Consider the following 13,859-nt stretch of genomic DNA (forward strand, 5'->3'; position numbering starts at 1 on the left):
GTCCCTGAACTTTTTCCATACAGAAACTTAAATCTCACAATGTACCCTATGCTGGCTTCACCAGGCCTTGGGCAAGGCTGAGGGCATTAGTAACAACCACACCGCCCCAGCCCTCTCTTCTCTGGCGACACTGTGGCAGTTTGCCATATTTTCTCACTTCCTCGTTTCCTCCTGATGGACGCGACAGAGTCATGTCTTGACTTTGCCATTAACCTTGTGATGAATTTGTCCACATTTGTAGCATGAGGAGAATACCCGTGTCACAAGGCTGAAAGTGGCTTCCAAGATAAAGGGAACCTGGCAAGCCCCACACAAAGGGCTGAGGCTATTTCATTAATGTCTTAACATCTACTCTGATGGAGAAGTTTTTCTCATTGGTCCTTATTTATATTGAGATAAGAGACAGATAATTAAATATGTTTGGGTTTTATAAACATGAACAAGACTGTTGTTTCAGAGAAAATAAGCTATATGTAGAAGTTTTACTATGCCTGGAGAGAAAAGAGTAATTTCTCTTCTATATTTTTCTTAAATTATGTATGCTATTAATCTGGTTTCCTGAAACTGTATTCTTGGATTTATATATCAGTTTATTTTTCAATGAAAAAACAAGAAAAATGCATTGTTTTGTGTGCTGTAGAACAGAATAACCAGAGTCCTATAAATTTTGTGTCCTATAAATGGGTGAACTGACTAGGAATGGCCACACAGACCTTTAATCTCAGCACACAGGAGACTGGGGATAGAGAATAGGAGTTCTTATGAGGCCCAGGTCAGCCTGGGCTTCATAATGAGTTCCATACCATCTTGGTCTACAAGAAGATATTTTTTAAAAAAAAAAAAAACATAAGTTAACATTTTGCATAAAATTTTGTTCATACGTCCATACATAAGTCTGCAATAGCCTTTTAAGGGAAAATTCCATGGGGTCAAAATCTGTAATGTTTCCTATTGAACGATTTGTGCAGTTCCCTGCAGAGATAGAGAAAACGATAAGGAACTGAATAACACTAGTGGGAAAGTACTTTGGTGGCATTAACTTCCGCGCTAATGAAATGGGTTTCAGAAGTCTTTATGACAGGTAACTGTATAATCAGAAAAAATGCAGCAAATAGTTTGGAAGACTAAGCAAAACTTATTTTTGATGCTGAAAAGCACAGGTAATAGAATGCTATATTAATTTTTATAAATTTTGTTCTCTGCTGAAGCAGTTTTTATTTTTTATTAAAATGATGAAAGTGCTTATCACTCTAATTACATACATGTACCAAACTATCACAATGTGCCCATAAAGGCGTACAAATACAATTTCTTAATATGAAATAAAGATTGCTAAGTGTTCAATAAATCTCAAATCCCCTCTTTTGTGCATGGCTGTAACTCGGATGGTGTCGTTCTGCCCTAACCATTCCCCACGCTCTTCCGCTCAGGTGTTCTTCTCAATCCTCATTGGAGCTTTCAGTGTGGGGCAGGCTGCCCCCTGTATTGATGCCTTTGCCAATGCACGAGGAGCAGCTTACGTGATCTTTGACATTATTGATAACGTGAGTCTTTCGTTAGCTGAAAGCCGAGGGTCATGGCGGTGTCGGTAACTGAGTCTGGCTGCAGGCTACACACTTTGAATCACGTGTACTAAGCTAATTAGTAAACTACACTGTAAGAACGAGAAACCACTGAGCCCTCCGTGGAAACAAAGGCAGTGAGAGGGCTCTACAAGTCTATTTGATAATATAGTATCACCAAACTCATCTGTCTCTATATGAGTCCATTACTATACTATTTGATAATATAGTATCACCAAACTCATCTGTCTCTATATGAGTCCATTACTATAGTGCAGGATAAATAAGGTTTGCTTCTGATTTATCTGCTTCTTACATCATAGCCAGACGGACAGTTTTATGATTTCTGTATAGAATAGTGTGTGGAGAGATAAAATGTTTATAGGACCAAATTAACATTGAGTTTCGCAGCGGTTTCCTTTTCTCACTGAATTGCTTATTTTGAACTTATAATCAGCTGTATTGAAAAGAATTGAATTGAGTACATTGAAAACGGATGATTTTTATGTACTAAAGTATGTTATTACGTTTACGCAGTAAAATTTAAAGTTGTAACTAAAATTAGAGCGTTAGATCTAATGCTGAATTCTAATGAGAGGGTACACAGTTCCTAAGTCATACTGGGCTCTCCACTCCACCAGTCTCCTTGACTCGTTCTGTGTGTTTATTATTGAGGAAGAAATAACTTTCACTGAAGGCAGAAATACTTGGACTTATCTAATGTGTTTTTGTTATTTGTAAAAGCATACCTATTTGGCCATTTAGAAAAGTCTACGCATATAAGCCAAAAACTGGAAGTGAAATGTTGCATGAAATAAAATGAATATTCCCCATAAACTTTTCAGGAAAAAAAGTTTCATGTAACACAATACACACATGCATACACACATGTATACATACATAGACATAGGCGCCATGCACATGCACGCCCGCACATCCACATGCACACACACACCACACCTTCACTGTGTGTTTGCTCACATGAACAAGATTTATTTTTAGCATTTGATGAGCCTTATTCCTTAAAAAATATAATTGCTTATTCTTTGATAAAATAGCCATTGAATTTTGTTTTATTTAGAATCCTAAAATTGACAGTCTTTCAGAGAAAGGACACAAACCAGACAGCATCAAAGGAAATTTGGACTTCAGTGATGTTCACTTTTCCTATCCATCTCGGGCTAACATCAAGGTACCGTCAACAGTACTGGAATTCCCAGCTTAAATTAATCTCTGATCATCGTTCTATAGTCTACTTCCTGGGATGTTTATGTACTTTGTCCTGTTGGAGTTAAACTCTTTATTGATACTTTTTCCCCCTAGTTCTAACTAGTATTGAATTATTCCTTTTTTGGAGCTGTGTTCTGAAGTGTGTTCTGCCTTGCTTTCTCCTGCAGATCTTGAAGGGCCTCAACCTGAAGGTGCAGAGCGGACAGACAGTGGCCCTGGTGGGCAACAGTGGCTGTGGGAAGAGCACCACGGTCCAGCTGCTGCAGAGGCTGTACGACCCCACAGAGGGTACGGTAAGTGGGAAGAGCCAAGTTCCCCAGCTCAGGAAGCTGGGCATAAATAGGCCCTAGATATTGTTTTCTTACAGATAAATCTGTGTGTGCATCTGAGCTTGACAAGAGCACACAGTGTCGCAACACACTGGGACAGGCACATAGTTTTGGGTATGGGGCAAATGCTTTCAGTGAAAGCCTTGAAACAACAGGCCCTGGACGGAACTCTTCTGTCACCAAAAACTGCTCCCAGCTGAGTCTCAGTTGACAAAACAAATTCCACAAAGTTATTTCTGACAGTCTGGAATTGTGGCCACAGATATCTTAAAACTGCAATTACATTCAGCAAAAAATGGTTGTTTTCTTTAGCCTTAGTTTAACACGGAGAAATCAGAATCTCCTACCAGAACAGAGGTGAGAACAGGCTAGCATATTCTGCTTTCCCCCACCTCAGGGAATACTCATACCCTTCACTTAGATCTACTATTTATCTTTATTTTTGACCCATTTACTTTATTCTCCTTTTCCATGTATGTGGGCTATGGTACAGGATACGACAGACTTCAGAATATGCTTCCTAAGAGGGCTATATTCTCTTGTACAGAGAATGACGATCGGAATGGTTGCAATCCCAAGTTAACAAGACTAACTCAGTTTACACTCCTCCAAAGCTGTCCCAAGTGAAGGACATTGTGCTTGCCAAATATTAGTCATCAACTATGAAACATGACTTTACAAAGGGTCTTAGCTCTCTTTCTGTGGCCTTGACAAACACCATGGCCAACAGCGACTGCGGGCAGGAAAGAGTTCACTTGGCTTCTCCTTACCGGCGACAGTCCATCACTGAGTCAGGATCTTGGAGCAGAGGTCATGGAGGAAGTGAGTTGGCTAGCTGGCTCTCTCTGTGTCATGCTCACTTACATCCTATAGTCCAGGCCACCTTCTCAGGGAACGAAACTACCCACAGTGTGCTGGGCGCGCCGACATCACTTAACAGTTTACTATTTTAGAAATTAATGTGAGTCTATGAAAGCAACCCTGCTGATTTTAGGATATGAACAAACAAATGATTGGAGAATAAATATGAAGAGTTATTTTCTTTACGTACCCTGGTAGGTCTACCATACTCTAGTGCATGACTACATCCAAGAGCATATAGACAACAGAGATTGGACTTCATTTATGTGTGTGTGGTGTATGTAAATGAAGACACATAATTTTATCTCTCTATATAAATCATAGTTTATATATGTATATATAAATAAGAGTTTTGGGGTGTGGAAGGGAGCTGGATCTGGGGAAAGCTGGGACAAGAGGGTGAATGTATCAGACAATGTATGGAATTCTTAAACAATTAAGCTTTAAAGGAGAAGATAAATATCAATTTACAAAGCATTTTTGAGAAATGGTCAGCTTAAATTATGGGCTATAGATTCTGGGAGAAGGACAATCATTTCTTTACTTGTATACTCCTGTCCCCATGAGCCCACCAGGCTCTAACAGATAGTTCCAAACCCATAGTCACAAAGATGGCCTTGGTTAAGCTCAGTGGGTCAAAAAATACAGCAAAAAGACATGAACCAGGGAAAGGAACTGTAGGTAGGAGGGAGAGTTGACAAGGGACAGGGACGGGAGGAAGATAAGAGGGGACTGGGGTGAAAATAAGCAGAATGCATTATTTACAATATATTTGTATTAAATTGCCAAAGAACAAACAATTAAAAAATGGTCAGCAATGGATCCCAGTCCTAGTAAGGTATAATGAAGAAAATGCATTATGTATTTCTGCTTGTGCTATCCATTACTAAATTACTTATGAAGTGATGTATTTAGCTTTTCTTCATCAGGGAGTAAATGCCCAGCAAACAGCAGTAAATTGGCATTAAGAAAAAAAAGTCTTTCTTCTCAACTTAGTAATTCTCTGCTTTTAGAAAAATTTCTTTTTGAAAAAAAAGAAATGTTCAAACGTTAAGAAATGATAAAGTAAATTATGGTATGTTAAACATAACAAAACACCAAAATGTCATCTAAATATATGTGGATTAGTTAGGTAAGGGGGCATGTTAACTTAAATTTATCATTAGTAATTAAAACAGTGGCATGCCTAAAACAGAACTGCACTGGATGGGTGCTGCAGAGGAAGAGCCCTTGAGTGTATAAAAGGCCTTGGGGTCATTTTTTCAGCACTGTGTAAATAACTCTATATCTAAAATAAACTATATATCCTCTTATGGAGGATAACATAATTTTTTCTTTAAAAAACTATATATATGAAAATACCAGGAGAAAGTATGGATGCTTTATTTTATTCTTGCATATTACTGTTTAATTGTTATATCTAACTTTTGAATGAATTCAATACTAGCTGAGATGTTCTCACAGTAAAGAGCCATTGTGCCTTAGAGATCAGGTTGTTTAAGATACCGAATAGAAAAATCTTTCTTCCTTCCAGATTAGCATTGATGGGCAGGACATCCGGAACTTCAATGTCAGGTACCTGCGGGAAATCATTGGAGTGGTGAGTCAGGAGCCGGTACTGTTTGCTACCACGATCGCCGAGAACATTCGCTATGGCCGTGACAATGTCACCATGGAGGAGATAAAAAAAGCTGTCAAAGAAGCCAATGCTTATGAGTTCATCATGAAATTACCACAGGTAAAGACTCCCTTAGAATCAGAACTGAAACATTAGGGATTGAGTTATTGCTTCAAAGCCTAAAGTTGGTGTTACAATGTTGCTCAACCTGGCTGGGTGAATCCCTTAAATTATTCAGTTAAGGGTGACAGACTATATTTGCATGAAAACAATATAAAAGCATATAGGCTATGTGGTGGTAATTTTTTAATTCCGTGTTCATTTGTTATAGCTAATGACCCATTATGGCAGTCAAAGCTTCAGCCGTGTCTCCACCTATTTCTACAAAGTCTATACTTTCGTATTTCAAATATTTGAAGAAGGCTGATATGAGCTGGAGAGATGGCTCAGCACTTAAAAGCACTGGCTGCTCTCTGGGGGGGTCCAGGTTCAATTCCCAGCACCCACATGGTAGCTCACAACTGTCTGTCGCTCCTCTTCCAGGTGATCCCTCACACAGATATGCATGCAGGCAAATGGTGGACGGCTTGCCAAGCATGCTCAAAATCCTCCTGGGTTTGATCCCCAACATTGTAAAACTGGTTGAATGAATGTTTCCAGAGTTTTTTTTGGGTTTTCTGTTTAGAAATTTGACACCCTGGTTGGTGATAGAGGGGCGCAGCTGAGTGGAGGACAGAAACAGAGAATCGCCATTGCTCGTGCCCTGGTCCGCAACCCCAAGATCCTCCTGCTGGACGAAGCGACGTCAGCCTTGGACACAGAAAGTGAAGCTGAGGTACAGGCGGCTCTGGATAAGGTCAGTACCTGGGGAATAAACACCCAGGATTGGGGAGAGACAGCAAATTGGAATGGTTTGCAAATCTTTGTCAGTTCTTTTGGAGTCTAGATTGAGAAACAAGCCCATAGGGCAAATGAGGTCATCTCTTGGGGTTTATTGATTCTCCTGGTCTGCTGCAGAGAGAGGCCAATGGTCTTGGCTACCGTCCACCATGGTGCAATGAACCTAGATTAAAGCTTGTGGGAGGAACCGTATAGTTTTGCTTCTTCCTTGCACTTGGTTCTGTTTGACAAAAGCACTTATGGTAAAATATGTGAAGAAATTAATTCTAAAAATTTATAATTTCTAAGTATTTTTCTTTATTTTTTTTTTTTTTTTGGTTTTTTCGAGACAGGGTTTCTCTGCAGCTTTAGAGCCTGTCCTGGAGCTAGCTCTTGTAGACCAGGCTGGTCTCGAACTCACAGAGATCCGCCTGCCTCTGCCTCCCAAGTGCTGGGATTAAAGGCATGCGCCACCACCGCCTGGCTAAGTATTTTTCTATAACAGTTTTTAGTGATAGCATAGTGTTCCTTTCTGTGGTTTACTGTACTTTATTTTAAATTTTAAGCTATTTCTTTGTAAATTTACTAATTTTGTTAAACCAATAAAAAGACAAATACATTGAAATATATGTGAAATACATATAAATAAATATGTGAATATATATGTATGTAACATATAAATTATGTTCAGATCAGGTTCTGGAGAAAGCTATGGCTTCATAATGACCTCCCTAAAATGTTTCTGCCAGTGTTCAGTGCACCATACAGCTCAGAGGTAGGGCCCCTCAGACAAACATGAAGACACCTATCAGGTCAAATCTTTAACTTTCTTGAGTATCAGATACCACATAGTGTTTCAGGGTAATCAGCCCTCATATTGAAAGGGTTGCCCCCTGCCTGATCTGCAACTCAAATGTGACTTTTGTCTTCTATGGACGAGAGCTGCCTGTGCTTTCAGTACACCAAAATGTGGCTGTCACTCTCACCTACTTCAAACAGAGTCTACCCAAGGCTTGTTTGTGCCTGTTGATTGACAGTGTTGGCACCATAATCCCAACGTACCACAGATTTGTCCATTTCCCCTTTAGGCTAGAGAAGGGCGAACCACCATTGTGATCGCTCATCGACTGTCTACAGTCAGAAACGCAGACGTCATCGCTGGGCTTGAGGATGGCGTCATCGTGGAGCAAGGAAGTCACAGGGAGCTGATGGAGAAGGAAGGTGTCTACTTCAAACTCGTGAACACGCAGGTATCAGGGGCCAAGCTGCTTTCCCTCTGCTGTCTGGATGGCTAATACGGCAGTCTTTAAGTTACTAAAACAAATTGCAGCTAATTTCACCCAAGGAAATAATGACTAGATCGAGGCATTAAAATTAGGCAAGCCTTAAAAGCCTTAATTCATAACCTGGGAAAGGGCGAAAGGCTCAGGGGAAGACGGGCAAAGGCAAAATTCACAGTTAATGTACCCATTAGGTCAGTGATTATTGATTGTCTGGGGCATGTGTCCAAACTAACAGGTCCTTCTCAGTGGATGGAGAGAGAGATCTACAGTGGTCGGGGAAAGGGCTGCAATTTCCCGGTCCTTTGTAGACAAACTTGGTAAAGCAAGTGGCAACACTCATAGCTTTCGGAAGTGAATGGTTGGTTTTAAAAAATTTGTTTTCTCTAGCCACTAAAACATTATCACCTTGTCTCCTGTTGTGTACTCTCATTTTAGCAGCCTTGAAGAATAAGTAACCTTATTACTTATTCTATAGCCACGTCCCTGTGACTATAGTTCATACATTTTAAACTATGTGTATCTGCTTTGGCATTATAATAAGCTCCTGCGTGTGTACTGCCGATTTCCCCCTTGACATTTCAGGTACACATCATGAAATATTATTTCAATTGCTCAGCGGTAGTCATAAAAATATGTGAAACTATTTGTTTCTCTAAAGTTGAATACTTAGCTTGTTTGGTTTCTTTTTAAACATTTTTTTTCTTTATTTAAACATTGCAGTACAGGCACAGATGGAAGCAATGCTAACAATTCCCTCAGTTTCCCGACAAACCCCAGCCCGCTGAGTATCAGTCTGGCATTTGGATTAGCAAGCCTGCTGTGAGTCATTGCTATATTTCCGAATGCCTAGCGCTGAAATGTGAGAGCTAGGCTGTTGCTCTTTAGAACAAGAAATAGAATTATGGTTTGTAGAGACTGGGGAGTGGTAGGGAGCACCAGAGAGAAGATGACTGACAGGTGCAGAGATGCAGGCAGAGGGAAGGAATGTTCCAGAGCCCAGAAGGGCAACTGTGACTGACCACAGTGAGTTCTGGATGTCAAAAGAGCTGAGACAGATCGTTTCCTTTTCTTTTGTGCGGACTGAAACCAGAGCCTTGTTGTGCAAGGGAAGCATTCCACCACCGAGTTACTTTCCTGGCACACTAGCACAAGGAGGGGAGACTTTGAAAAGTAACCAAAATGTCAATCACCCTGACCAGTCACGGCAATTTTAAACACCTGTAGAGAAGCACACTGGTGGCTGGGATGGCAGCTCAGTCAGTAGCATGCTTCTCTTCTAAGCACGAGGACCTAAGGAAGTTTCCAGAAGAAAAAACAAAAGTCAGGCATGATGGCATGTACCATGTAGTGTCTGGGGACAACAGGTAGATCTTTGGGGGCTTCTGGGCGGCCAGGCCAGCTTACTTGGCAGCATCCAGACAAATGAGAGACCCTCTTTCAGAGAAAGAAGAAAGGTGGACAAATCCAAGGCACCAAACCTGAGGTTGTCACCTGCCCTTCACTCACACGTTCAGGGGGCACGCATACACACACACACACACACACACACACACACACACTCCCACACATACATTTGCATCCCACACAAAATAGCACACTGAGTTCACTCAATGTGTGTGGTACATGTCAAGTAAAACATATATGCTAATATATCACACATATTACATACATATCCTAAAAAGTAAACAAATTACACGAACATCTGAGTACCCTGGAAAGCTACTGACCACTTTTACAGGATGGATTCGCTATTTGTTTTGGATCGTGTCTTACTGAGCTGTTACTGTGTTTTTAAAGACCCGGACACAGGATAGTTTCAAGATTTCAAATTCCTCAAAGAATGAAATGTCAGAAAAAAAATTTATAATTCAGTTTTATATAAAGCCTCTTTATGAATTTCTGTTTTAAAATAATTATAAATAATTATAAAGTAATTATAATGGGTAAGGATGTCACTTGGACAGAATCTAGACCCCCCCCCCCCAGGGCCTCTGAGACAGGTCATCTTGGTCTCACTAGTGATGTGGGAAGACCCACCTTGACGGTGGGTGGAGCCATTCCCTGAGCCGACAGTCGCAGACTCACAAGCACCATTGCTTTATCGCGCTCTGTTTCCTGATCCACTGTAGCTGCTCCCTCAAGCTGGGATGGACTGTAGCCTGGAATTGCCAGCCAAACAAAGCTGTTTTCTCTCCCTTAAGCTGCTTTTGCTCGGCTATTTTATTACAGCTAAAGAAACAGAGACATGGTATTTTAAATCCATTTTAGTTTTCATGTTGACATGATTATTAGCAAGGCATTGGGATGGCATGTGGGATCCTCAAGTGAAATAACTCTTACCATCCTCGCCTGTCCCACGTCTGTTTAACCCGTAAGAATGACCTCACGATTGCTCTAAAGTCTGTACCATATTCTCTTGGTCTTCTTTCCCAAGAGAACGCGTTCATTTTCAAACTGAACGGCGGTCCAATATGAATAAATAAACTGATACGGAGCTAGTTGGCAGTAGTAGTGCTGCCAAATTTAGCCAATTAGGCCTTGTTATCCCATGTGAAGTGAATCTGGCTTACGCTGAATCACCTCTGCTGCTTCTGCCAGTTCTGGGGATTTTAGGACCTGTGTGTTTCTCCCTTGGTCCCCTCACCATGCCTACTTCTGAGTTTTGTTTTGCCCTCCCATGTAGTGGCATTTCAAATGCATTCTAATAAATAAAGACTGCCTGAAGATCTGAGAGTCAAACAGTCCCACTGGTCACCCTTAGAGACCAGGTTATGGTAACACACACCTTTAATCCCAGTAGCTACCCTAGTTGCCATAGAAATCAGCCCTAGAAAGGAATATAAAATGGGGTGAGTCTGCTCTCAGATGCAGGCTCCTGAGATTCTAGGAGGAAGGATCACCATTTCAGACTGAGGTCCAGGTTAGAGTTAGTGGCTGGCTCTTTTGCTTTTCAGATCTTCAAGTTGAACCCCAGTTTCTAACCCTGAGCTTTTATTAATTGTGCTTCATTCCCAGTTCCTTGTTGATCCTTTAGCAGAGATGGAGGATGGAACCATGGTGACCTTGAGGGCTCACTGGATGCTCAATTTAGTGCTGTTTCTTTGTTCTCAAACCTCAACCTGGTTTTAATTCAACTCTGTAGATATCTTGATACATATAACATTTAGAGTTGCTTTGTTATTCTAAACTTGGAGATTCTATTCATCTGGGGACACACACACACACACACACACACACACACACACATTTTAATGATTTATCTGTCATTCAGACATCAGGAAGCCACAGCCTGTCAGCAGAATTTGAAGTTGAACTAAGTGAAGAGAAGGCTGCAAGCGGCATGGCCCCCAACGGCTGGAAATCTCACTTATTCAGGAGCTCTACGAAGAAAAGTCTTAAAAGTTCAAGAGCGCATCAGCACAGGCTAGATGCAGACGCCAGTGAACTCGTAAGTTGTTTTCCGCTCTGGGTAAAGCCTTTGTCTCGGGGTTTTGCTGTTGAAATCCTTAGCCTTGAAGAATACGTGTTTCTTACCGTGGGCTGCTGCATGCTTTTTTAAAGAAAAGGAAATCCAATTTTTAAATATATTTGACAGTGAATTAAACAAATGGGAATGAAAAATGGATTTCCTAGGGAAAAAAAGATAAAATATAGTCTTTGTGCTGAGATGTTTAATATTTACCTTCGTAGTCCAGAGATAATGAAGCTAGTCCCAAGTGAGTCCTGGGATGTAGTGGGAGGCCACTTGTCGGTTCTCGGCTGCTCAGCCCTGAAATAATCACACAGAAACTGTATTATTTAAATCACTGCTTGGCCCATTAGCTCTAGCTTCTTATTGGCTAACTCTCACATCTTAATTTAACCTTTATCCATTAATCTGTGCATCACTATGAGGCCGTGGCCTACCAGCAAAATCACGTCTGTCTCCGGCAGTGACTCCATGGCTTCTTCCTGACTCCGCCTCCTTTCTCCCAGCATTCTGTTTAGTCCCCACCCCACCCCCCCGCCTAGCTCTGTTTCCCTATAGCTCTGCTATAGACCCAAAGCAGTTCCTTTATTAACCAATGATATTCACAGCATACAGAGGGGAATCCCACATCACTGGGTTCAGCCTATGTGATGAAAAAAGTGGCTGAGATTAATCTGGCAGCCCTGGGCAGAGAAAGGAGGCCAAGCCATGTCCCTTGATTATTGATAATGATCCTGTTCTACATTTGAGAGGATATGGATCCATCTGTTTCTGTCTATTGCCTCGTTTGATCTGATAGCATCACTGTTAGAAAGGCAAGGCCATAGTGTGATACGCTGATAGGAAACTACAGCTCAGCTCAGGTGGCCTAACCGTGACTGTCACACAGACCCCGAGCTGAAACTTTGATCCTGCTACCTCACAAGCCGCAGACCAGAGACAGTGGCCACACCGTGGAAGTTTTCACCTGTGTGTAAGGTTCATGCTCAGCCCTGTGTCATTGTAGGTACTGTCAAGGACAGGACATATTTTTTTGTACTGAGTCTGCATAATAGATCTGCATAATAGTTGAGGGTAATAGCCATGCCTCCTCTTTGTCTACAACACCAGATGGCTGTGTGGTCACCAGCTCGTGTCTGCGGCACCAAAGGGCGGTATCACCAGTTTGTTCTGACATTTATATGTTCTAGGATGCCGATGTGCCACCAGTGTCTTTTCTGCAAGTCTTGAAACTGAATCAAACGGAGTGGCCCTATTTTGTGGTGGGAACCGTCTGTGCCATTGTCAACGGGGCCCTCCAGCCGGCCATCTCCATCATCCTGTCAGAGATGATAGCTGTAAGTGTGCAGCATCCATGGCAACCTGAGCAGAGACAGGTCATCAGCCACTGCTCAGCTCAGCCTCGCCAGGTCTGGGGCTCAGAAGCTCCGGATTAACCTAAGCCAAAGCCCTTAATTCTTTTTTAAGGTCAGTCTTATTATAGGAGGAAATGAGTAGCCTTTGAAGCATCCTGTCACAACGTTAGGGACTTACAAAGTATAAAGTCAACGAAGAAGTCACTCTGGTTAACTGTCATCACTTGGGTGAAACCTGGGTCAGGTGGTAGCTCGTATCTGTTTATCTAGAAGGGCTGGCAGTTGGCTCACAGGACCACAGGCCCGGAGGGGTGGGAATGGATGGGAAGGTGAGTTCATGTCTTACTCTCCTGCAAGTCCAGGTTCTAGGCACGGGCTGGCCTCCATGTTGAGCATGTGGGTGACCCCAGGAACTACGCTTCCCATTGCACAGTTGTTTCTTCATGTGTGGAATAAGCCGCCTCACAGAGTGCCTGGGAATGGAGAGCACATAGCTAACCATGTGGGGGCATTTCAGAGTGTCTGCCCAGATATGCAGCTTCAAACCCAATCATTAAATCCAGCGAAGGACACAAGTATGAAGCTATCCGAAGTGTCTGTCTTTGTGTTGTGTAAACACCTTAACCACCCTCTATGATTACTGGGGATACTTGTTGAATAGAAACAAATCGGCCTCCAATATGCTGAAACGTATTAGTCTCATGATGTCGGGCATTGGTCTATGTTAAGACCATAAACAACAAAAAATTAGAAAGGACCCTCTGAGTCCTTAAATTTCAGTCTAAGACAATCTGTGGCTTTCTTGCACCTCAAGAGACTCATGACTTGCAGGCATATTTTTTAAGGTCCAGACACTAGAAAGACAGTTCATGAAACAAGTTAAGTGTGCCTACAGCAGCCACCTTCCTTTGGCGTCTCTCACACACAACACACACACACAAAGATACAGCCTTAGAATGTGCCCGGTGTTAATAAGGGTTTTAAGAGCAGATCATGGGACAAGGGAGAGGTGAAGGTTGGGCAGGGTAAGCTCCTGAAGGGGAAGGCTAAGGGCTGGCGCTAGGGGACAGAGGAAGAGGAGAGGCACCTCAGAGGTCCCTGCTGTTCTCAACCTATGTATGACCCATAATCCCCCAAGTCACAGAAGACGCCAGGGCCTACAAGGAGGAAGAACAAAGAGTTGTTTATTGGGATCATGAAATCACGCTGGCAATGGAGGGGAAGCATAGCTCTATGACAGTATGTATGTATGTCAGGCCACTAAACTATACAT

The 13,859-nt window shown here is 42.0% G+C and overlaps 1 protein-coding gene across 5 annotated transcripts in view; it reads left to right on the forward strand.

The window, feature by feature from the left end:
• Positions 1-13,859, forward strand: part of LOC119804053 (phosphatidylcholine translocator ABCB4) — a 53,382-nt gene that overhangs the window by 18,642 nt on the left and 20,881 nt on the right. For all 5 annotated transcript variants that reach the window (XM_038315594.1, XM_038315592.1, XM_038315595.1 and 2 more), the window contains 8 exons: positions 1,431-1,544; positions 2,644-2,754; positions 2,960-3,085; positions 5,517-5,720; positions 6,286-6,456; positions 7,568-7,729; positions 11,034-11,210; positions 12,422-12,568. In XM_038315594.1, the coding sequence (XP_038171522.1) occupies positions 1,431-1,544; positions 2,644-2,754; positions 2,960-3,085; positions 5,517-5,720; positions 6,286-6,456; positions 7,568-7,729; positions 11,034-11,210; positions 12,422-12,568 (1,212 nt within the window). The remainder of the gene's footprint in view (positions 1-1,430; positions 1,545-2,643; positions 2,755-2,959; positions 3,086-5,516; positions 5,721-6,285; positions 6,457-7,567; positions 7,730-11,033; positions 11,211-12,421; positions 12,569-13,859) is intronic.

The sequence above is a fragment of the Arvicola amphibius genome, chromosome 18, assembly GCF_903992535.2.
Source record: "Arvicola amphibius chromosome 18, mArvAmp1.2, whole genome shotgun sequence".
In the NCBI taxonomy this organism is placed as follows: domain Eukaryota; kingdom Metazoa; phylum Chordata; class Mammalia; order Rodentia; family Cricetidae; genus Arvicola; species Arvicola amphibius.